Here is a 24,095-nt window from a genome sequence, read left to right as displayed (position 1 = left end):
AAGCTACTTTTCTATTGCAAATTGTCTCATTTACCTCTCTGCTGGACCATTGATGAACAACTACCAGTATAATAGTATATTAAAGTCTTGCAACAGCTAATCTAATGTGTATGAAGGGTTAATCCTGAACCCCAAACCATTTCTACTTTATTTGGAACAAGTGTAACAACGATTTATCCAAAATGAATGATTATCACACATTTTTTTATCATCATCATCACCACCACCACCACCACCACCACCACCACCACCACCATCATCATCATCATCACCACCACCACCACCACCACCACCACCACCACCACCACCACCACCACCACTGTCATCATCACCAGCAGCTGCTGTTTTGGCAATTGTCTTGTCATCTATTCAGTTTTAAGGTTGCTATTTTAAAAGTGGGTAAAAAGTCTTCTTATCAAGAGTTTAATACTTTGCTGATCTTCGCTTTTGTGTTCTGTTACAGTTAAAGTGTCTTAAACGTCATTCAACTTCTGCACTACATATATACAGTAAATTGGCAAACACACCAGTAACAGAAACACAGTCAACAATCTACAAACTAGGATTGCCTTTTTCCTGAGTATATTAAATCTTTTATTTCATTTTCTGTACAATTAGTGTAAAAGCAAACAGCTGTCTTGAGTATTACATAAATTACACTCTTCTGGATTACAAATGTGGCACTCCTTTAAAGTGAAATTACTATTCACTTACACATAAAACTTGAAATACAACATTGTAACAATGAAACCAGTGATACTACTTTGTAGCTATAGCAACCAGACAAACGTGGGTATTTCTTAATAGCTGCCAAATACTGACATGAGCGACACGTCATCATTTATGTGATTATCAGTCTACATGATTTCTACTTTTTGGTTTCATATCTGACTTGCTATATATTTATTTTTGACTTACTATTTATTTTGCTATATACAGCATGTTGCAGGTCACCGTTCAGCGACTCTGTTTTATACAGCCATGCAGAAACCTATAGGAACTGCACAATGCTACACTTTAAGATAGCAAGATTGAATGGATAGTTTCTTGCTACATTTTGTGTTCACAAAAGGGACTAATATGTCACCACGCATCTTCATGTCTGTGTCTGGTTGCGGTATATTTAAATGGTTTATTGCATTCAGATTAAATGTAGCAAGAAATTGCAATTTTGCTATCTTAAAGTGTAGAATGTTCAGTTCCTTACTGGTTTGTGTGTGGTTGTATCAAACAGAGCCAGTGAACGGTAGCCTAGCTACAATGCACTGTACCATCATGTATAGATCTATAGACACATTGAGTGGTTTTAGTCATAGTTTGACTCATACAGGTAAAGTGTAGAACTAAGAGATGCATGACTTTGTCTATTCCTTTATGCACAAAAGTAGAATACTCCATTTTCATTTCCAAATTTATTTCTGCTTTCATCTCTTTTCAACCAATGTACAATCAAAACATGTACATTTCATCCTTGATTTCTATATCTCTCCTCAACAATCAGTCATTATAAATTGCACACAACTAAATACATGTCAGTTTTATCAAAATTCAAAGTCACAATCATTATTGAAAACGAAATACTCCATGTTTTTCAAATTTATATACACTTAATTTTACATTTCCTAATGTTACTGTCAAAAACCATATGTACTGCACTGGTAAAACCATATGTACTGCACTGATAAAACCATATGTACTGCACTGGTAAAACCATACGTACTGCACTGGTAAAACCATATGTACTGCACTGGTAAAACCACATGTACTGCACTGGTAAAACCACATGTACTGCACTGGTAAAACCATATGTACTGCACTGATAAAACCATATGTACTGCACTGGTAAAACCATATGTACTGCACTGGTAAAACCATATGTACTGCACTGGTAAAACCATATGTACTGCACTGGTAAAACCATATGTACTGCACTGGTAAAACCATATGTACTGCACTGGTAAAACCAAAACAACATACTCAGTAATTCATGTGTTACAAACACCTCAAATGGAAGAATAAAATGCTAAGACCTGCTATAGCATTGGATTTCTGGTATGTTATTTTGGTCGTAGCATGATGAAGGTTTTAAACATTGCAAAATAGGGACGGAGTACTTTGCTCTTCTCTTTTTATAACCTCTCAACTTTGACCCCTGACAAACTGTAAAATTTATATTATGATAGAAATGATGTTTTGATGAATAACATGATTTGGATAATAAAATTAATGAGTGTCTTGTTTTAATATTTTGATGTAAACATTCTCATTTAGCTGCTGTAGTTTGCCTTGCGCAAATTCAAATCAATTCTTAAATATAAAAAAATGCCATTCAAATTATAAATGGATAGAAAAATGCACTAATGTTATTACAGAAACTCAATTATCATAAAATAAAACATTCAGTTATTTTGATATTAGTATGTCCTGGAATATTGAATATTGTGCAAATCTTGTAAATATAACATAGTTGTCATAACACTTGGACAACACAGCTGTGTGTAGGTTGAGTGCACAAGATTTATTCTATCCGACCAACACCTACAGCAAGGTATGGGATTTCAACCAATCCTTTTCCCAGTTTTTACGTTTAGCCAGCATTTCTTCCCTCAAAGCAAACTCTGGGCTTCTTTTAGTGACACCTGGTGACAAAAAGGAGAAATCAGTTAAGGTTTACAAATCTGAAACCGTTGTCATCTATTTCATCTTATATAACTGTTTAATCATATTTACATCTTATACCAGAGTAGTAGTATTATCTCACATTTGTAATTATAAATATGATATCTGAAATTTATATTTTTTCATTCAAATTACCAATACTGAGCTTAATTTGAAAAGATTTGAATATTTGGTACAAATCAGGCAAATATTTGTTTGAAATTACCTCATATTGGTATGGATAAAACTATTTCACAATTTGCTGAAAATTATTCAAAGTTACTTGACTATCTGGTTAGTTATTTGACTATCTGGTTAGTTATTTGACTATCTGGTTAGTTATCGGACTACCTGGTTCAAATTATTTGAAGATTTGGTTAGATATTTGAATATCTGATTCAAAGTATTTGAATATATGGTTAAAATTAGTAAAAGTTATTTGACTATCTGGTTCAAACTATTTGAATATCTGGTTTGAAATCTGAATATCTGATTAAAGTTATTTGACTACCTGGTTCAAGTTATTTGAATAACTGCTTCAAGTTATTTGAATATTTAGTAAAAATTAGTGAAAGTTATTTAACTATCTGGTTCAAGTTATTTGACTATCTGGTTAGATATTTGAATATCTGATTCAAATGATTGACTATCTGGTTCAAGTTATTTGAATAACTGGTTCAAGTTATTTGAATATTTTGATAACTACACTACCAGAGGGATCCCCACAATAGCATACCTGCTGGTAGTTCTTGTATGCTGAATGGTGGCACATATTCCCTTGCATGGTCAGGGCAGCTAGATTTGGTCCACTCTAATAACATATTTTCTAGAGAACTAGTAACAGCCTCTATCTTCTCAATATCAGCAACATAAAATTCAACCTCTGTCACTTCTTTGTTGAAAATCATGGCCATCTAAAATTGAATGCAACAATATGACTTTTATGGTCAAGACAAAGATAACATACGAATCATTCACATTGTAAGAAGTTGAAAAATACATGTCATAATGTACAGGATGATGGTCAAGGGATGATCGCAATGAATTGACTATCCAAAGATCACCAACTACTTTGTATAATATAATAATAATAATAAATTTATTGTGTGCTTAGTATATATACATTGTAGAGTAGATAATTTTCTGTTATAAAATCCTCTTCATTTCCAGAAAATAGAATTCAGCTTTAAACTTTTTGACTATATGTTTCTAATTATTCAGGTTACAGGGTACGAGCTGAGTTTATTCATTTAAAGATATCTTTTTTGAGTATATGTTTCTAATTATTCAGGTTACAGGGTACACGCTGAGTTAATTCATTTAAAGATATCTTTTTGCTGCATATTTAAAAGGTAATTGCAGTATTCTACTTAATGAAGAATAGCTTAACCATCACTTGCAACTAACATAACTCAAACCTGGTATCCAGATATAAGTTATAAATGATCCGATGATGTAATTATACTTATAAAAACGATGAGGAAAAATGCCTACTATGTAACTAACTGTTCTGTATTGTTACAGAAGGTATGGATTCACATTAAAAACATATAAGACTGTACCTGTAATGAGCCTCTGAGGGTAGTAAGTTCAGCAGAATCTTTCACGTATACTCTGACTTTGCCTCTTGCATGCAAAGCATACAGTTTATTCATCAGATCATACACTGGTAGAGGGTTGTTGGTTACTGAATACAATGGTTCCTCAACACTGCGTTTAGGGTCTGGTCTGTATAGTCTTTCCACCGAGGGTGCTAAGAATGATAAAATTCAATTTATTGTGATCATGGTGACATCAGTAATGTGGTTTTTTTTATACATGTAACATTTTTCATCAGTGGGCATTATCATTTTTTCATAGTATGTTTTTAAGAAGTATGCTACATGTTATTCTAACCCACATACATTGTACATACAGGTTTTGATCTGAGTTGTTTGTTTGTTTGTCACATATATATTTCATGTCAACTCTCAGAAAGTGTTTAATTAGATGATATAACATGATAGTTTTGTAAATTTATCAAAACTGAGCCAAAATTCTTGTCACTTTACAACATCTGACAAAACCAGTCAAACACAACTAACATCTACCTATTTTCATGACATACACACGAACAACATTAAACATTTGCAAAATTAACACAAAAGAAGTGCAAATAATGAAACAATTGGAAAAGTGGAGTTGTTTAAACTTACCAACAAGAGAAAACAGTGGCGCCATATCGATACAGTGCCCTCTACAGGCAGGTACCTTCAAATCTGTGTTCTCTCTCACATAAAAGGCGACTTCGTCCTCTTTGTCATAGAAATCAAATGGCAACCAGTGAAGCAAATTGTTGCAATTCTCTTGTTTATCCCACCATACACTGCCTGTAAATAATATTGAACAGGGAAATATAATATTACTTGTGAAAATAATTTTTATTCAACCATTTTTTGAGTATTTTTTCTAAATTTTCACTTTCTTAACTGTTAAAAGAGATGACCTTATTGTTCCACCATCTTTTAATTCAAATGTACAGTGCCCCCTATGGGTACATACAGTAAAGTTGACATCCATTTTTTCTGTCGATACCTCCTAACCTCATATAAACTATTCAACATAATGTTAATTACATATTTAGAAATGAATATTGATGTGGTGTAAGTCAACTTTATAACTGTAATTTACCTGTCTGACAAGTTCCACATTCAGCAAAACAATTCTCCAAAGCATCTTTAATTTCATCAGCTCCACATCCAAGATGTTTAGCTGCTATCTGTTCCCACATATTTGTAATCTGTCAAGGAAAAGGACAAATACTTTAATAAACTTCTATATGTCAGGTAAAAACTTGTCAATATTGAACTTGCTGTCTGTCTGAAAAAAAATGTATATATCATTATTTCTTTATTTTAGGTCATCAAATATATGGCCCAAAAAAGAATCGTTTTTGGTCAGCGCACGCATCACTTAAACTGCATAGGTCTTTTTTTTCGTGTTTGTCCAGCTCATGCAGTCTGCAGATCCGGAGGAGAAACACAAAAATAACCTTACATACTTTAGTGAAGACAACTGCAGAGCCAATCATGAACAAGCAAATGACACTTGCTCTAAAGTAGTGAATCAAAAGAACAGCAACTGTCATAAATAGTAGATTGAGTGATATGTTTGTTGAGAATTAAAAAAAAAAATTCTATCCTCGCACCACTTTAGACAAACTGTCCTGACCAGAAACAATTCTTTTTTTTTTTTTTTGCTAATCAATAATAAAACAATATTTAAGTTTAAAATATGAATTTTTCACATTACTGACCTCATTATCATATAATAAATAATTCATATATTATACTTTGAAGTATGGGTTAATTTTCTTGAGTGGCAACATCAAGTATTCAGTTCTGGTTTCAGTTTTAGATTTGTTGATTTATAATGTCATGGGTCTACTCAGAGTGTGTGCATACTGTAAGGCTAACTAAATCATCCTGATAAATATTTAGGGACACTTTCCCAGATTCATTTGAATGTTTTTCTGCAATATTTTTGTTTCACACTTCTGTTATTCTACTTATATATCTAGTTTAGCTACGATCTTGATGTTAACAACAATTTTATGGATGCACCCTAAATCATGTCTGGCCTATAAAATTTTTTAATATTTAGTTTGCTAAGTGCAATATAATATATCTCTAAGACATTAATTTGTTTCCGGAATACAATAAAATGAGTGATTCTTCATATAAAACAAAGAACAATGCAGAAAAATGTTCACCTTTTAAAATGAAAACAGCACTTACCTCGATATCTCTGTGTCCTTGTGTGGATTTACAGAATATTGTGTCTGTTTTCGGTTGACAGGAGTTAGGATCATTGCCAGCTTCTCGGCGACGTCTTACGGGTTCTGAATGGATGTGTTTGAAATCACACGACTGTCTCTCTGGTTGAACTGAATGACGACATGCTCTCTCTGGATTATCAGGGTCAATCACACGGCCCTCTAGATGACAAACAAATTATACAAATTGGTCTTAGAATTGTGAAAAATGATTCATAGCTTTGTACATGGAGGTCAAGACTCTTAGTTCTTATTTGGCCATGATTAAACAGTAAAAAATATTCATAGAGCGACTGAAATCAATTCGTACTTTACTGATAATAAAATTATTTGTCTTATGGTTATGTTACTTTTCTCAAAAGTCCTACGGGTTATCTAACAGACTAATGTTGATTTTTTAATAACACATAACATAGCAAATCTTGACATCACAAAATGACATTAACTTTGCAGAGGAGGTTTTGCTTCATCAAACACAAATCATGTCGGCAGTGACATGTTACTTACCAACAGATCTTTGTAACCATTTCTCCATCTCATCTTTAAATTCTGCCTCTGTCTTTCCATGTGGAAGTAAGTCTTCTGATTCCACCCATGCATCAAAGGTAGATCTCACCTCAATGTACACGGATGTTTCATACAGACCTAACAAAACAACCATGGACAGGAAAGTTGGATTATTGTTTTGGTTTTAAAAACCCTCAGTATATTACAAAAGTGGGATAAATGTAGTATTAGATATAGTGTTCAGCTAAGTTATGCATATTTTGGCAGTGTAAATTTTCACTTAAGTTCTCAGGAACAAAGTCAGGTAGACTGCACTTAGTTACTCTCATCTTTAAAAAAAATAGGAAAGACATGTAGAAGACATTTATTATATACTTCTTCAAATAGATTATGTTTATTAGATGAAATGGCACAGCTCATTCATTCTTTTCTGTAGGTAGTAGTCATTTCAATATCAATGTAAATTACTTGACTTTTTATATTTTGAATTATCATTTCTGACTCGCTGAGATTTTGAAGATGGAGGGTCAGGTGTGAAGTAACAAAAATGTCCTCACCAACAGCCATGCTGAACTGCTTGGTAGCAAAGTTTGGACCACATTTGTGTATGGCCCTCTTTGCCAACTTCATAGGTGTGTAGACACTTGTGTCTAGTTCACCGGAACTGTTATAACGAATCTGCATTGCTCGTCCTGTTATGTGACGGTTGTATCGTGGATCGGTGTCTGGAATCTGGTCTGTCTGGTCGGTGTTTGTGAGGTAGCCCCTCTCAACAACAAGATCAATGAAGGGATCTTAAACAGAAAAAATATACCAAATTAACCTCTATGGTAGAAAAAAAATATATCCAATTAACCTCTATGGTAGATATATATGCATATTATTCAAAAATTATTTTTACGGCATTGTCATGGAAAAGAATTTGGTTTCATTTTTCTTTCAAAGAACTAATTTCTAAATGTCTAAACCTGACTGGGAGACAAGGTGGTTCCAATTTGGTATTGCTCAGTTATAAATTAATGCTTTCTAGAGTCAATAAATTCCTTACCTCAATATAAATGCTTGAATCTATACATAGCACACGATAAAGTTGAACTACTTCAAAAATTTCAAATTTAATTTTTAATATGAATTCATTTAACTGAACTGTAAAGTTGCATTTTCCCCCATGTAACCATTAAAATATGAACATTCTTCCAAGTAAATCACTGATTTTATTTACCAAATGAAAACTTTAGTGACCACATTAGACCATTCATGATGGAATTTTTGCAAGATTCTAGTTGGAAATCCTATGAAAATAAACCAAAATTCACCAATTCTAATTTGACTTCCAAATCCCAATGAGATGTTTCTAACTTCATTGTTCTTACCGGTTTCTTGTCTTCCTTTGTTTTCTCTTGTAATGATAGATTGATAACATTCAACTAAGGAAGGACTCAGTCTGAAATATCTACTGGTTGGAGATGTGAAATACTTGATCTTGCCGTTATTGGACAGTTTTCTCTCTTCCTAAACACATAAAGGGAAAATATTCAGAAGTGATTCTCTTGAGGTTAGCATCAGTCAAAAGTATAACTTTGGTTGTAGATGTAAGACTAAAGGTGTTCGGTACAAGTGCTAAAACCTTTTTCATCTACATGCGTTTCAATATCAATCAAAAACACACTCTGTAGTCTGTTAAACTTAGAGGGCATCACCATCATAGTTACAAATACTATTGATACAGACTGTAATATATTGTATATTATATTATACCAGTATATTGATGGCGCAAATCGTGAGATCTGATTGGTCTAGACATCGAACTAGCGCGTCTAAAATGCGCGACAATGCACAGTTGGCACGCGTCCAGATTTTGATGTTCACTGTTCATCAAGAACGTTGTAGTCCGTGCAGGGATGGGAGCGCAAATGAAACCAGAAAATGTTGCGTCTTATCTTGTTTCCGATATTTTCAATATACTGGTATAATATAATAGCGATAAACCACCCCTGGGAATGGTATACCACTCGGTTTTGACCAGTGAACTCAATATATGCACTCGCTATCGCTCGTGCATATATTTTGTTCACTGGTCAAAACCTCTTGGTATACCATCCCCAGGGGTGGTTTATTGCTTAAATATTTAACCTGCAATAAACTACCGGGTACATATATACTGAGTACCAGAACTGTTATGAAATATGACCAATGTCCTTTAGTTCCACAACAAACTAAACAAATACAGCAGTCAAAGGAAGTTTTGTTCATTTCAAGTGCTGATAAACACTGACAAAGAGTACTAAAGGGATTGTTTTTACAAATTATGGCTTCAAAATGGCAAAGACTGTGCTTTGAGATGGACCTACAAGCTATTATAGCATACAAGATGACAATGTATCAGTCAATAGTATTATAACACAAATCTAGCCTCTGCCCTATACCATACATTACATGGCTGAAAAAGAGCCGATGCAGAGAGCTTTCTTGGCCAAAAGTCTATTGTCTGTCGGAACTCAGTTAAGTAAGAAAAGGGGTTAATTAGGTTCACTGAATATGCACTTAAATTCAAATAAAATTCCAGAATTTTTCAGGGGCTTTTCATCAGTTTTCCAGAAGTATCCAGATCAACTTTGGTCACTTTCCAGGAGTGTTAATACATTTTATTTGTCAACACACCTGCTTTTTAATATATATTTTGCACCTGTCTAATCAACACTTTACAAATATAACACCAATCCTTCAATGGATCGATTTTACAGGAGTCATTTGCACATGTCCTGGTCTTTCCAGGACATTATGAAACCTGTGGCATGATGACTCTGGATATGTCTAATTTGCTTATCCAGGTTTATATTATTCCCTACTTTCATCTCCTCCACCGACTCACCTTGTGGTCACTATCAAATAGATACATTGTAGCTTTCTCTTCAACACTGTAACTATTTGGAAGTGAGTACACATCTTCGTCTTCAGCTGGAGCTTCAGCTACCAGTAAATCAGCTGTTGGGAAATGAACCATCCTTCTCTCCCGCCAGTATTGCTTCTTGACAGCCATATACAGATGATTATCTGAAATGGAAATTGCAAAACGTTCTCAAAAATCTTCCATAAAAAAATACATTATAATATACCTAGTGTCAATCTATTTCGCCTCCATTGAAATTCAATAGACAACAGCACCCTCAGATATTTGTGCAATAATTTACCATATCATGCCAGGCATACTTTGCCAAAATAAGGTCAACTTCATGAATTATTGAACCATTAGTTTCTCCAGAAATAAGCATAATAATGTTTTCTAATGTATTTTAATGGTCCATAGGGTATATGATAAAACCTGTACAGATTGGATTATGTTTTACGGACCTTGGTGGTACTGCTTACAAGTCCTCCAAAGGTCGGGACCCTTAGCAGTAAACCTGCAAAACCTATATCCAGTCCGTCAATATTATTAATCAAAGTTTATCTTTTAAGATAGTCTGAAATTATTTAAGAACTAAATGCCATTATAAGCCTAGTACACAATTCACATTTCAGAATTAAGTTTTCTAACGTTCAGTCATAGACTGAAAAAAATCCAGTAAGAATTAGAAAATTTGTCAAGTTCTCTGCAGTATAAATAGTATTTAATGTAATAAATGTTTGAAAACTTCTAAGTGTCAAATATATGTGACATATAAATTTTTAAAGTGCATGTGCAACATTTTATTGAAAAATTTGAAAAAAGCTTACCTTTGTGTTCAACATAGTCTATACCAGAACATATAGCAAATGAGGCTAAGGTAGTTAGTTTGTCGTTATCATTATCAGAGAGTTTCACTAGTATAGCTCTGCCTTCATAATGTAAGGAATCTGCAGGATTATCACCATTTTCATAAGGCTGGCCTTCATAGGGTTCATCCCATGCCTCCAACACCTTCAGTTTGACTAAAGCAAGGAAAATTTACTTCACTGTAAGTCATATGATGCTGATAATTGTAAATAAAACTGACAACACCCCTCAATTACCTTTATTGTGAAACATTTACCAACCTCTGAAGATAAACACAGCCTACTCATACATTTACAGTATGTATAACCACATACACATATAAATGTACAGACACAACATCAACACACGCGAGATACTTGCACATACTGTCATACACATACATATACACACATATCCATCCATATGCACACACACACGCACACATGCACACACACACACACACACACACACGCACACACAGCTAATTGTCACAAATAATTAATTCCCGTCATTTACTTGTACTGAACATTTGAACAACTTCAGTATTCCTACCATTACTATATATTGGCCCACCTATATGTTAATTTTTTTCAGTTAACTTCACATACCAATATCAACATGTAATATCCCTCTATTAAGTGGGGTTAACAAATAAATAAACTTTGCCTCTGATTACAAAAAGTTAATTTATGGGCATTATCTGCAAGGACATAGAAAACTGTGAACCTAAATTGACACCAAATTGTTTAGATAGTTAGACAATAACTATGTACTAATGTCTGAGGAGTAACCACATAGTTTGGTTTCTATTGACTTACCATCTGTCCACTCATCTCTAACCATCTTTTGCAGATAACGGATGACGCTGTTCATTCTTGTGCTCATCACACGATCAGAACATCTGTAAAATGTCAACATTAAAGTCACGATGTGATAACATAAAACCGTCATTAATTTAAGGTATTCAAATGTGTTATTGAAGAGTTTGGTGATATTGTGAGACATTGTATGAAATGTATTTGAAGACCAGTCAAAGTTATATACCGATATTACTATCTATCCAGGACACCAACTCTTATATTTAAGATGTGTTTAAAATTTAGTTTATAATAATTTTGTATCAATACAACACCAAGGGCTATGAGACTGGTAAAATCTTTAACACCTGCCAATTTGAAACTAAGAAAGACATATCATGTGTATTATGGGTATTTTTCCATTACCATTTTTGCAAAATCTCAGGAAAACTTTTGACACCGGCAGCTATACATGCAAATCTTACTTTATCTCAGACATTGGCAGCTATGCATGCAAATCTTATATTACTGATATATTTGGATACCTATATTGTTCACTGTCACCATTACAAAGTAACGTAATGCAAAGAAGTTCCACATACTATTAGACTATCACTGCAGAACATTAACATTGTATACATTCCAACAGAACTGAAGTGTAGTGTTTTAGCAGTATTTAATCCTATCAAATGAAGAAACATACTTGGGTCTGTTGTCATGTCTCTTGCAATTACATGCATGTTTCTAGGATATATTACAGAGAAAATATGATATATACAGAATTATTTTCTTTCAAATTTATATTAAAAGCCGTCCTTTCCTTTTGGGTTGTTGATAAACATGGTACATTACTGCAATTAAACCTACCTGCTATTTGGTGTTGACCCTTTAATACCACTAGTACAGTCTACACATTCTCTGTCCTCACTACCACACCAGCTAGCACTTCTCTCTGAATTCTCAAATTCAACATTCCTTCCAGCATATTGAATAAGTCTAGAAAATTCACAGAAAATGTTAGATTGGCAAGTTTGTTAAGAATGAAAGAAATCCAATGCAATTAAATATAAGAATTCAAGTAATTAATATCAGATATACCTTTATAAAATACTGCTGATGAGGAGATTGTACACTGGTACTTGCTTCATTTCATAACAAAATGAACAATCAACATTTACAATGTAATTTATGTATATTATTTCCATATATCTTTACATGATTAAAGTTTTTTTTAAAAATTGGTCTCTATGATAGTGTTAACTTGAAGAGTTATTTTCAATTCATTCATTCATTCATTCATTCAATGTTATTTCACTAATTTGTTTATACAACATGTAGTACATGTGCGTATGTATGTATGTATGTATGTATGTGCGTATGTATGTATGTATGTATTTATGTGGGTGTGTGTGACTGACTGTCTGTCTGTCTGTCTGTCTGTCTGTCTGTGTACCTGACTTTCATTATAAAACTACAGTTCAGATTACTCGACTGACTAGATTTAAACGCATCTATGTGATTATCAGTTCTTATTTGGGAACAGAATCATAACATTAATATCTATCATATTTTTATAGATCAATAATCATAATCATCATCTTTATCTTGATTGTAAATTAAATTTACAGTCATTTGTTTCCAGCAACAATTAGAAGTTGATGAGGAAACATGTATTCTGTAAGGTACACAAAGACATCTGTAAAGAACTGCCTATGTGTTTGTTTACCTGCCGAAGTCAGCTTCCATATCTCGAGTTACATGTCTATCTAATGCACCAACGGTTGCAACATCAGAGGCAAACACTGTAGGATAATGGTCTCCATTGTTCAGAACATGTTCAGTCAGATCACATCCTGGAACTTTAGCCGGATCTGTAGGTGACATTTTAAAGAATAATGATTGAGGCAAACAAAAGTAACTTGAAGTCACTTTTGAAAGCAGATATTGAAATAAATAACAATTGCTTTGTAGCTGTATCAGTTATTGATTCAACTTTACCCTAACAACACACAGACCTAGTAGTTTGAAGTGTACAGTAAGGTAAAATGTAGATAGAGGTAGGGGTGAATCTTAAACAAATACAGTCATTCTTACTAGGTTTTGACCAACCTGACCTGTCAATGAAATCAACTTTTAGTTTTATCGGCTAGGAGCACATGCTCCTCAAACTTCAGATACCAGTTAACTTACTGCAAATATTTTTAACACCATTCGTTCCAGCCAGTTTTACTTGCTCTTAGTCTACTTAATCTTATAAGAAAAACACACGAGTTGTGTATACTATCTTAAAGTGTCTTTTTTTTAGTTTTATCCTGATTTTAATAAACACTGAAACTGTGAATCAGACGCACTTTGTTTTGATAACTTATAGCTATATATAGCTATGTAATTATCTGAGAAAAATGGTGATGACATACTAAATTATGATGACAAGCTGGCTTCAGATTTTACTGGTTAAATATGAATACAATCAAATTTTTAATTCCTCACCAAGTTAGTCTAGTCCCTATACAGTATTGTTACGATTTACACCCCCACTCACAGTTAGAGACCACATTGGCATCCAGACTAACACCAAGTTGTTATTAACTAAATGTAGGTTGTTCTACAATTACATACCATACACCTCATCAATCAAATCAAGTACTCTTTCTTCCAGTTCACTCGCTGTCATGGTAACACCAGATGTTTCATAATATGGGGTTTCCTCATCAGCACCTTGGATGTGAACTTGAACTTTGTCACTGTACAGAATCAGACCAATGTCACGTTGTATACCCTGTAGAAATCAGACAAGCCTATTTCAGACATGTTGGATATTACACCTGCTTATGAATACCTCTTATCATGATGGAGGACAAGTTACTGTAACTTTATAAGTTTGACGAAAAAAAAAATTTGAAAGGTAACTACGTTATTTCTGTGTTCATAATATATACCTAAACATTCCCTTTGTTTATATTTTAAAGTTCAAAACTGATTCTTAATCACATCATTTTGATTTCCTAACATGATTGAATCAGTGTGGTGTTTTATTTAGTACATGTACATAAAAGTAGACAAAATATATATTTTTTTGAGTGTTAACTTAATTACTCTGTGTATACATCATTTATCGAAAAGATTACTTTTGTTTATGTTCAAAATGCATTTTTGAAAACATCATTTTCCAGGCATGTCATTTAACTTTCCATAACAATATTATAAAATTCCATGAAATTATTTACAAACTGATTTGAATTAAAGGACATTTGTGTTAATATTTTCAGTGAACATGAGTAATTACATTGAGCCAAAGCCTTCATAGTTACAATATTATTTGTAGTATACACTCATTGAAAAGTTATTGGATAGGGAAGGACATTTTTACAATGTTTTGTTAAGGGTAGTAAGTAGGTAAACTCTACCTGAGTTCCCTTGTCATTTACCAGGGTTCTCTATTGGTGTTTTTGTTAAGGGTGGTAAGTAGGTGAAATCTATCTGAGTTCCCCTATCATTTTACTGGGGTCTCTACCAGTGTTTTTGTTAAAGGGCGATAAGTAGGTAAAATCTACCAAGTTCCCCTGTCATTTTACTGGGTTCCCCACCAAAATTATGGTACATGTATTGGAAACTATGTCAGTTTTACCATAATCCCTCATTCTGTTACCGATGTTCCCCAACCTTAGCAAAAACACTATTTTAATGAATAACTCTAAACATTATACTTGATTTTGAATATTTCATGTTCATTTCAAAATACCGATACTTTCTTGTAACACAGAAATGAAGGTCTTTCTTAGTCATTTGTAATTTCATGTGCATCTACCATTATTCATTTTGCTATCAAACTTAATAATTTATCTATGGTACTGTAATCTCAACTACTACATACTCTAACATTTACACACTGTCTTTTTTTCTACTTGACAATCACCATAGCATTTTAACCGTTTCATGGTCGAAAACAGATAAAGAATAACTTTTCACACCCAGCTTGCTACGGAATGTTCTCACTTCCATGACAAAACTTGTATGAATGTTGTTTGTACAAACAAAATCATTATACATCCTATATTTAGACACCTCCAAGGACACCAGGTCTTAGAAGAATCAATAGTATGGTTGATTGTAGACTGTTGACAGTCGCTAGTGCTTTCTTTTGCTACGTTTTATCTAAAACTAAAGTCGTCGCCTTGCTCCGATCCAGAGCAATACTAAAACTGCGTACTGATTAGCAAACAGCAAGTGCCAGAGGCACAAGCGTGCCTATGGCACCCACAGTTTCCTATTAGTACGCGTTAGTATTCAGTGCTATGGAGCAAGGCAACGACTTTGTTTTAGATGAAACGTAGCAAAAAAGGCACGAACAACTGTCTAGGTTGATTATTCATTATGCACATCTGGATATTCTAGACATCTACATACAAGGTCAATCTGATTAAAAATCTGAAGTAGTGAATTTGGTGTAATTTCTTTATTTACCTCTGCTTCCTTTAGTTTATTGTTGTTTGTTTTTTTTAATTTCGTCAGTGAGCGCTTTCTTCCTAAATCTAGGAATTACTGCTCAACTCCTCTGTACTGAGTAACCCACTCAACCAATGAGAACACATCTTACATCAAAACTTATGGGTACACTACCTTGGAAAATTCAGTTCAAATAGAGCTTGAGTGCAGACGACAGTAATGTTATTGTTATCGTTTTGGTGGGTTTGATGGTTTTCAGTTTCAATCCTCCAGTGTTAACTGTAAGGCAGATTTTGATAGGCTACAAATACATGCGAGATTTGAACATAAACACCTATGGTATTGGGTCAGATGTAAGAAGGACATGTTCACTTTCAGAACAACAAATTGAAAACGAATGACATTAAATGAAGGAAATAGAGGTAAATACAAAAAATCGCATTTGTATTCACTACATCAGATTTTAATCAGATTGTCATAATAGTTTGTAAAACCCAGCAAATATTATTCTTATACTACTACTGGCATCTATATTGCTGAATATTTACAAAAATACTGTACTAAATACATAAATGTTTTTAATATAGAGAGTTCAACTTTTCATTAAAATAGAAATTACATCTGATTCATTTCTGTATGTCTATTAATTCAAAACAACATTTAGCACTAACATTATATTATAACCCAGACTGGTTTTATTTTCAAAAGTTTTATAAATATCAAAGGATTGACCACTGAAATATCCCTAACTGAAGTTTTCAGTTTAAATAGGTCAAGCCATCTAACATTTCAACCATGCATGTTATTCATATGATGGTGCACTGTACGTTCATAAGTCTAAAATTACCACATGATGGGACAATACTGCTGAAGTGAAACAGATAATGCAAGATTTGATTACATGTACTCAGACTATTAAATTTCACAACTGTGTGTACATGGAGGCTGTGAATTACCAGGGTATTTGGTGTGCACATGTACATACAATACATATGACTAATAATGAAGATTATAATCTTGATTGCACCATGGGCAAGCAAAGTTGTACACTTTTGAACAGAAAGTATGTGTGCACTAATATATATCCCATTATCATGTTATTCAGACAGATTGTACAGGGTTTATGTGAAATCTTATGAAATTATGAACCAATGAAATAATTAATATATTCAATTTGATAAATAGACCAAATCTATATTTTATATATACAACTGTACTACCGTACTGGAAGCAAACAAGCTCACCACAGGTACATCTGAGTAATGCTGGGGTACAACATAAAGAACTGATATAGATGTATGTAGGTGTGTTTTGTCTGTAGCACCCTTGTCCACTTGCTGAATAGGCTTTGACAAGCTATAGCATAGAAATAAAAGTCCATAACCCATGCTCACAAGAGTCACAACTTAACACAGGACAGTGACTATTCATTTTCTCAGTTTACATCAAGACAGCATGGCTTGCAGGTTACTTTAGATATGTTCCTGATGGTATAAATATCATACAACAACTCTCATTTCAACTTACATGGAAAAGATTAATACACTGTTTCACTATAGTATCCACCAAATCTTCCATTGATTTACCACCTATTCCACCGCTCTTAAAATTCAGGACTGCACCAGAACCAGATCTTAAATACTCGTTAGTATTACCACCTTCATGAGCTGTTTTGGTCTTGAACCCATCAGCTATTAAAACCTGAAAAACAAACAAATAAAAAACAAATATGCATTTTAAATTAACCTTTATCTAAGCTTTAACAACTACTACAGTTGTATGTTCTTCAGTGCTGGATTTAATTTAACTGAGTACGGGCATAAGATTTTTTTCTGTGGAAATAAGTCTCACTAACATACTTTACAAGTTGTCATATATCTAGATCTATATTTAGCTGTTGTGAAATGTGTCAACAACATATGGCAGGTCAACTGGATGAGGTATTTACAAGGAGTGTCTAATTTCCTCTTGCAAACTAGGTCTCAAATTATGTTATGTGCCAAAATAGGTACACTACAGTAGCATACAGACTATTTATTTATTTATTGCATCCCTTTTGTATCAGGGGCTCACTATTAGTCACTACCATTGTTAGGAGCAGCACTAACAAAAAATTAAAATACATACACTACTAAAAAAAGACGAGTAAAAACATATAAAGGAACAAACATAACAAAATAAACCAAAGTGAGGTAAGAATATTAATAAATACAATGTACACAGACTATGTAGTATCCCGACTATAAATTCACAATTTAATACACAGGCTTTTCTACCTTCATCATTTCAAAAAGTTGGCATATATATGACACCAAATCTTTGTTACCTGAACATACCATAGTACTTTCTTTAACAGAAACTTTCCTACAAAAGGCATACTTATATACATAATATATGTCACTGCATAAACCATTTTGTCATTGACAAATATTTTTCTTTTAACTGAAATATTTGTGATGAAATATGTAAAGTATATATTGCATTGATTTTAAAATCAATGTTTGTGGAACATACGTGTGGTTTAATGCCTTGATGTAAACATACAGTATTTATTTCTAAACATAGTTGTAGGATGGGGTGAAGGGAGAAAGGGGGGATTATCTGTTTTCCCCCCAAATGATCCATCTTTTACAAATATATTGTTTATCTCGTCTGTATATTTCTATAATCACACTTTCAATCTCATCAAATTAATTCAAACTGTGTTGGAAAGTGTTCCATAACAAAAAAACAGGAAATAAATAAGGAAGTAAATAAATCTGAGCCTAGATCGAACTGCTGACACTTGTTGTTGTAAATGGTACAGGTGTATTGTGTCTGGTAACAAAAGCCAGTTATATGTAGGAGGTCTCTATGTCACGACTCTGATAAAGAATATCAAAAGGTCAAAGGTCATCACGTCACAATTAACCAACTGAGGCTGATCTAGTGAACCAAGGTATGTTGACAAGTTGCTATGGTGATGATGATGTCGATAATAAGCTATACAAACAGGAGGCATGATTTTACATATCACGATGTGCCACCTATGCCAATGACAGTACAATAATTTAAGCCAATTTTTCCCTTTGATATTGGCAGAGGATTGTGCAAGCTAAGTTCAAACTAACTAAATAGGGGTTATTATCTCTGATGATTGTGGTCAACATCCTGGTACAATAAAGTGATATGCATAAAAACACTTTTCCTGTCAACATAAAGTTAATGACATTTTCAAAGTGTCAGAGCTGGTAAGGTATGTACAAACACTTTCTGGCCTACACATAATAAAATGTTATTTTATGTATCATTACTATGCATGTAACAATAAAGTATACAGTCATTAATTTCAAATGAAAATTTGTTTGGAAAAAGTTTGAACTGGAAAGTTATAAAGTTGAATATGTAATCAATACTTATATTTCTGACATGTCTATCATGTTGTTGTAAAGGGAATAATCATTTCTACCAGTAAACTCTTAGCAGCCATACATTTTGTTATTGCCATGGAAACCATATATTCAATCTAAGACATTCTTGTCAGAATAGTAATTGGATTGAAGACTTAGTGTTTGGTAGTCATGGTAAAGTACACAAATAAACAATGTCAATATTCTGCTCAATACTTCTAAAGTTTACACAGAAATATGTGACCTGTAAATTGTCTTAATGAAAGGGTTGCTTGAGAGAAATTATCTTGAAATTTGATAAGTGCAATCAAGTATAATGGCATGAACATGTAAATGTATGGTCTAAGGATAGGTTTACATGATGATGTTTTCAAAGAAAATGCTAAAATAGTTTTCATTTTAATGCATTTTCATGTGTCTACACGATTAGCGCTGCGAATCTTTTTGATCATGCACACGGAAACACTAAAGATGGAACCATTTGAAATTAACGATGATGTTGCACATGTCATGTACATACATATCACAGACACTGTGTTTAATTTAGTCAATGATGGGGTCGTTCTGGAGGTTAAATTTGTGCATTTTTGAATTGTTGTTTTTTGGTTATTTACAAGACTTTTCAAACCTTTCTGTTTTTGCCCAAATACACAACTCCAATTTTTGAATGAAAATGGGTCATTTAAAAAAAAAACACTTTTGGAAGTGTTTCCAAATTGTGTTTTCGTGTGCGTTTGTGTCAGCTCTGTGTAGACAGTAGGTGCAAATGAAACACAATATAGCTGCATTTTCATTTCAAACAGCATCATGTAAATGGGGGCCAAACTACAGGTATTCTGCAGCATATTGTTAGAAGGGTGAAGTCTGTGGATGACTCACAATAGAAAAGGGGTTCGGAAAACAGCAGTAATAGAAATGACAATACAAGCAAGCAGTAGGATACACTGGGAACTCTGTTCTTTATATACACGCGCACTCCAACTTGTAACTGAAACTTACATCACACAAGAATGCACACGCACTCCAACTTGTAATTGAAACTTACATCACACAAGAAATTTTGATTTGATCGTCTGCCTTATCGGTGGGCTGCGTGCTGATTGGTTCAATGATTATGTATGACGTATGACTATATAATGAGTTCATCAGAAACGGCAACAATGTTAACAACAACAACGTATAACACAAAATATGAATCAATAAATGTAATTCACGACTGAGTCATAAAAGGGCCCAGGTAAACAAAGACACTATTGTGGTGAGAGTCATAACAAACTTGGCTGCTGATATCATTCTTGATAAAATTCACTATAGTATGGTATAAAAGTTACACTGTGACTGGCAGTATATATATATATATATATCATTGTGCCAAAGAGTACATGCATTCATTAATAAATTACTTTTGAAACATGTGTCTGCTTACCATTGGTCCATTCATTCAAGTTATATGTAAAGTAGTATGTAAACAAGTTGTGCCTAGATTTCCGATACTCAAAAGTGACATGTCTCTCTTCACATTTCCTGTGCTGTTTTTATCAGTTTGTTTCGACCAGGATTTTCATTTCCCCCTTTCCTTCCCCACTATCTTCTATTTCTGACCCACATATTTTAAATATTTTGTGTGTGTGTGTGTATATATATATATATATATATATATATATATATATATATATATATATATATATATATATATATATATATATATATATATATATATATACATACATACATACATACATACATACATACATACATACATACATACATACATACATACATACATACATACATACATACATACATACATACATACATACATACATACATACATACATACATACATACATACATACATACATACATACATACATATATATATATATATATATGTGTGTGTGTGTGTGTGTGTGTGTGTGTGTGTGTGTGTACATACCAATATATAAGACTTATTTTTTACATCAATTTGATCAAAAATAGTTGGAATTTAAAATCAGAAATATATACTTTTTGCCAGAGATTCATAACAAGCAAATCAATTTTGTTAAAATATTCATGTCAACATATCTTAGTACTTTATGTATGTTATGTATTACATATTTTCTCCAGCATATCAATTTGATTTTGTTCATAGAAATATACTTTGCATATTGATACATAGAAAATTTACAGAAATCACAGAAATTTACAGAAATTTTCTGCTTCAATACCGATAGAATTAATATGATTCAACTCATACCTTTTCTCCTTCTTTATACATAGCTGTTCTGACTTTCTGTAGACATTCAAATAATACTGGATGTGCTCTGTAGTATTGAGAGTCAGACGATTTGAAATCTTTCACATGGTAGTTTAGGGACAGTCTCAGATCTTCCTGGTCAGTGGAATCAAACAACTGAGCTCCAGTATTGAATGGATCTTCATGTTCTTCAGCTTCTGAGCCAGTCAGTTCCACTGGTACAAAGACATTACCACTAGGAAATCTTACACCAGATTCATCTGTAGATACAATAAACCAGAAAGAGATATAAATACAGGAATAGTTCTTGATTTCTATTTATTTTATTTACACTGTTTTATTTCTTCTATGATTCAGCCTACAGTGTAGGTGTGTCTTAATTCTGCCTTTCATGCAGATTCCGTGTACTTTTTGTTTTAAGTCTGGTTGTATAAATATGTGCATGCAACTTAGTGTGTGGATTTTTTAGAAAATTTACTTCAATCCGTGGTTCATCTGTGATTTATAAAGTCTGAGACCAAATTCATTTTTGTTTCACACGATATGAAGGAAAATAAGAATGTCAGTGTGTGATTGTAAGTAATAGCAATTGATTCTTTTGGCGCCTGACAACAAGTTTATGAACAATAGTTGTGGGGAGGGAGAGGGGTATTTGGTATGTATATATACAGCATACAAGACATAAATACCACAACATACACACTTTATACTGTGTATATACACAATGTAGCCTTACATCAAAGCTACATGTTTTGTGTTTATTTTGGTTTAAACTATGAACTGCTGATAGAAATCCAAAATAGTGGAAATAAAAATAACTTGATTAAAACTGAGAATCAAAAGTCCACATAAAATATACATACATAATAAAATCACAAACTTCAAAATTGAAACATAAATAAACTGACCCACAGCTAGATGAAAACAAAGTCAGACTACAGAAAACATTCTAAAATACCAAGAGGCCTAGAGCTAGTCTATGGGGGCCCAGGATTCTTTGACAAAATGTGCATGCTTGGGTAGCTAGGATTTATTTACAAGGATGATGGCAAAAAATTGTGATACACAAATTAACGTACAAGGAAAATAGGAACAAGTCAAGATACAAGCTATGAATCACTAGACCCCGTTCCGATTACTTGATTCCCCACTATGTCAACGGCGACAAGTGAACAAGGTCAAGTCCCACGGTCAAGTACGATACTTGATGATCAATCTGGTGAGTAAAGTCACATCACGAAACACACCGTGATCGTTATTTCACCTAGTACACGTAGCAGTTATTGGTTGTTCACATTCATTTACACTAGGTTTATGAAATCAAGAGACACGATCGACGGACTGAGCTGAAAGCTCCACTAATCCCACAAGGAAACAATCATCACTTCAAGTTGAACGATGAACTAGCTCGACCTCATTTGACTCGTGTACGTTCTTTAAGCTTTGTTTATATTTACCTGCCAGTGCTCCACACCATACTGCCCCGATTATCAACAATATCTTGCTGCGAATCATTGTTGTGTCGTTCGTGTTTACCACACGATACACCTGTATATGACTGTGGGTGCCTCTTCAATGTACGACAACTTTTTGCGTCAACTTTCCCGGAACTTTGACAAGGAAGTAAAGTCACGTGATTCTTGTACGATTGTGATAGCGCCTCATAGCGATGGAAATGTTTCCCTTGGCTCTTTTGTTTCTGCTATTCTTCTTCCGCTCAGTGATTCAAGTCATTTTATCTCGATTCTGGAGGCGGAGGATTTCCTTCTATGGAAGATCACAGAAGGAGACATTTCAGATTTGACCTCTAAAAAATTTAAACGGAAACAGTTATATATATTGTGGAGTAATCATATCTGTGAGTTCAAAACGTTGCGCATTGTTGCTGATTTACAGAAATAAATTAATATAATCTAATATAATCTAAACTAAACTAAACTAATCTAAACTAACACAATATAATACTATACTATAATACAATATAATACAATATAATATAACATAATATAATATAATATAATACAATACAATACAATACAATACAATACAATATAATATAATATAATATAATATAATATAATATAATATAATACAATACAATATAATACAATATAATATAATATAATATAATATAATATAAAATAATATAATATAATATAATATAATATAATATAATATAATATAACATAACATAACATAACATAACATAATATAATATAATATAATATAACATGTACATGTCTTTTTGTTACAAGTCGCTTCGTTTTGAATGTTAGCTGGCTAACAGAATGAGACTGTTAATATTGATTACAGTTTTAATTTCTAAAATCAACATCTCGTTCCATTACCACATTAAAGTCCAGCATCGAAAGTGACCCCCCCCCCCTATACTTTTGACATTGTCTGCGTTCTTTTCCTAGCTTCGTAAATTGGGATTTCGATGTTCAATTAACTATTAATTACATATATTAATGTCATTACTTATCATGAATTCTCGATCTCATGAATG

The 24,095-nt window shown here is 33.0% G+C and overlaps 1 protein-coding gene across 1 annotated transcript; it reads right to left on the bottom strand.

The window, feature by feature from the left end:
• Window positions 1-573: 573 nt before the first annotated feature.
• LOC144435200 (uncharacterized) lies at window positions 574-23,191 on the bottom strand. The gene is made up of 18 exons (XM_078123776.1): window positions 23,044-23,191; window positions 21,587-21,846; window positions 17,486-17,659; window positions 14,132-14,291; window positions 13,239-13,383; window positions 12,380-12,508; window positions 11,534-11,616; window positions 10,697-10,891; window positions 9,852-10,033; window positions 8,353-8,491; window positions 7,537-7,773; window positions 6,980-7,117; window positions 6,435-6,634; window positions 5,329-5,437; window positions 4,854-5,027; window positions 4,221-4,411; window positions 3,395-3,572; window positions 574-2,639 (listed from the first exon to the last, which is right to left on the bottom strand). Exons 1-18 carry the CDS (start codon window positions 23,099-23,101, stop codon window positions 2,539-2,541), a joined length of 2,853 nt encoding a protein of 950 aa, XP_077979902.1. The 5' UTR covers window positions 23,102-23,191; the 3' UTR covers window positions 574-2,538.
• Between the last annotated feature and the right edge of the window lie 904 nt (window positions 23,192-24,095).

This window comes from Glandiceps talaboti, chromosome 5 (assembly GCF_964340395.1).
Source record: "Glandiceps talaboti chromosome 5, keGlaTala1.1, whole genome shotgun sequence".
NCBI classification, from domain to species: domain Eukaryota; kingdom Metazoa; phylum Hemichordata; class Enteropneusta; family Spengelidae; genus Glandiceps; species Glandiceps talaboti.
The sequence above is the reverse complement of the archived record's forward strand: the minus strand, read 5'-3'. Positions and strand labels throughout refer to the sequence as shown.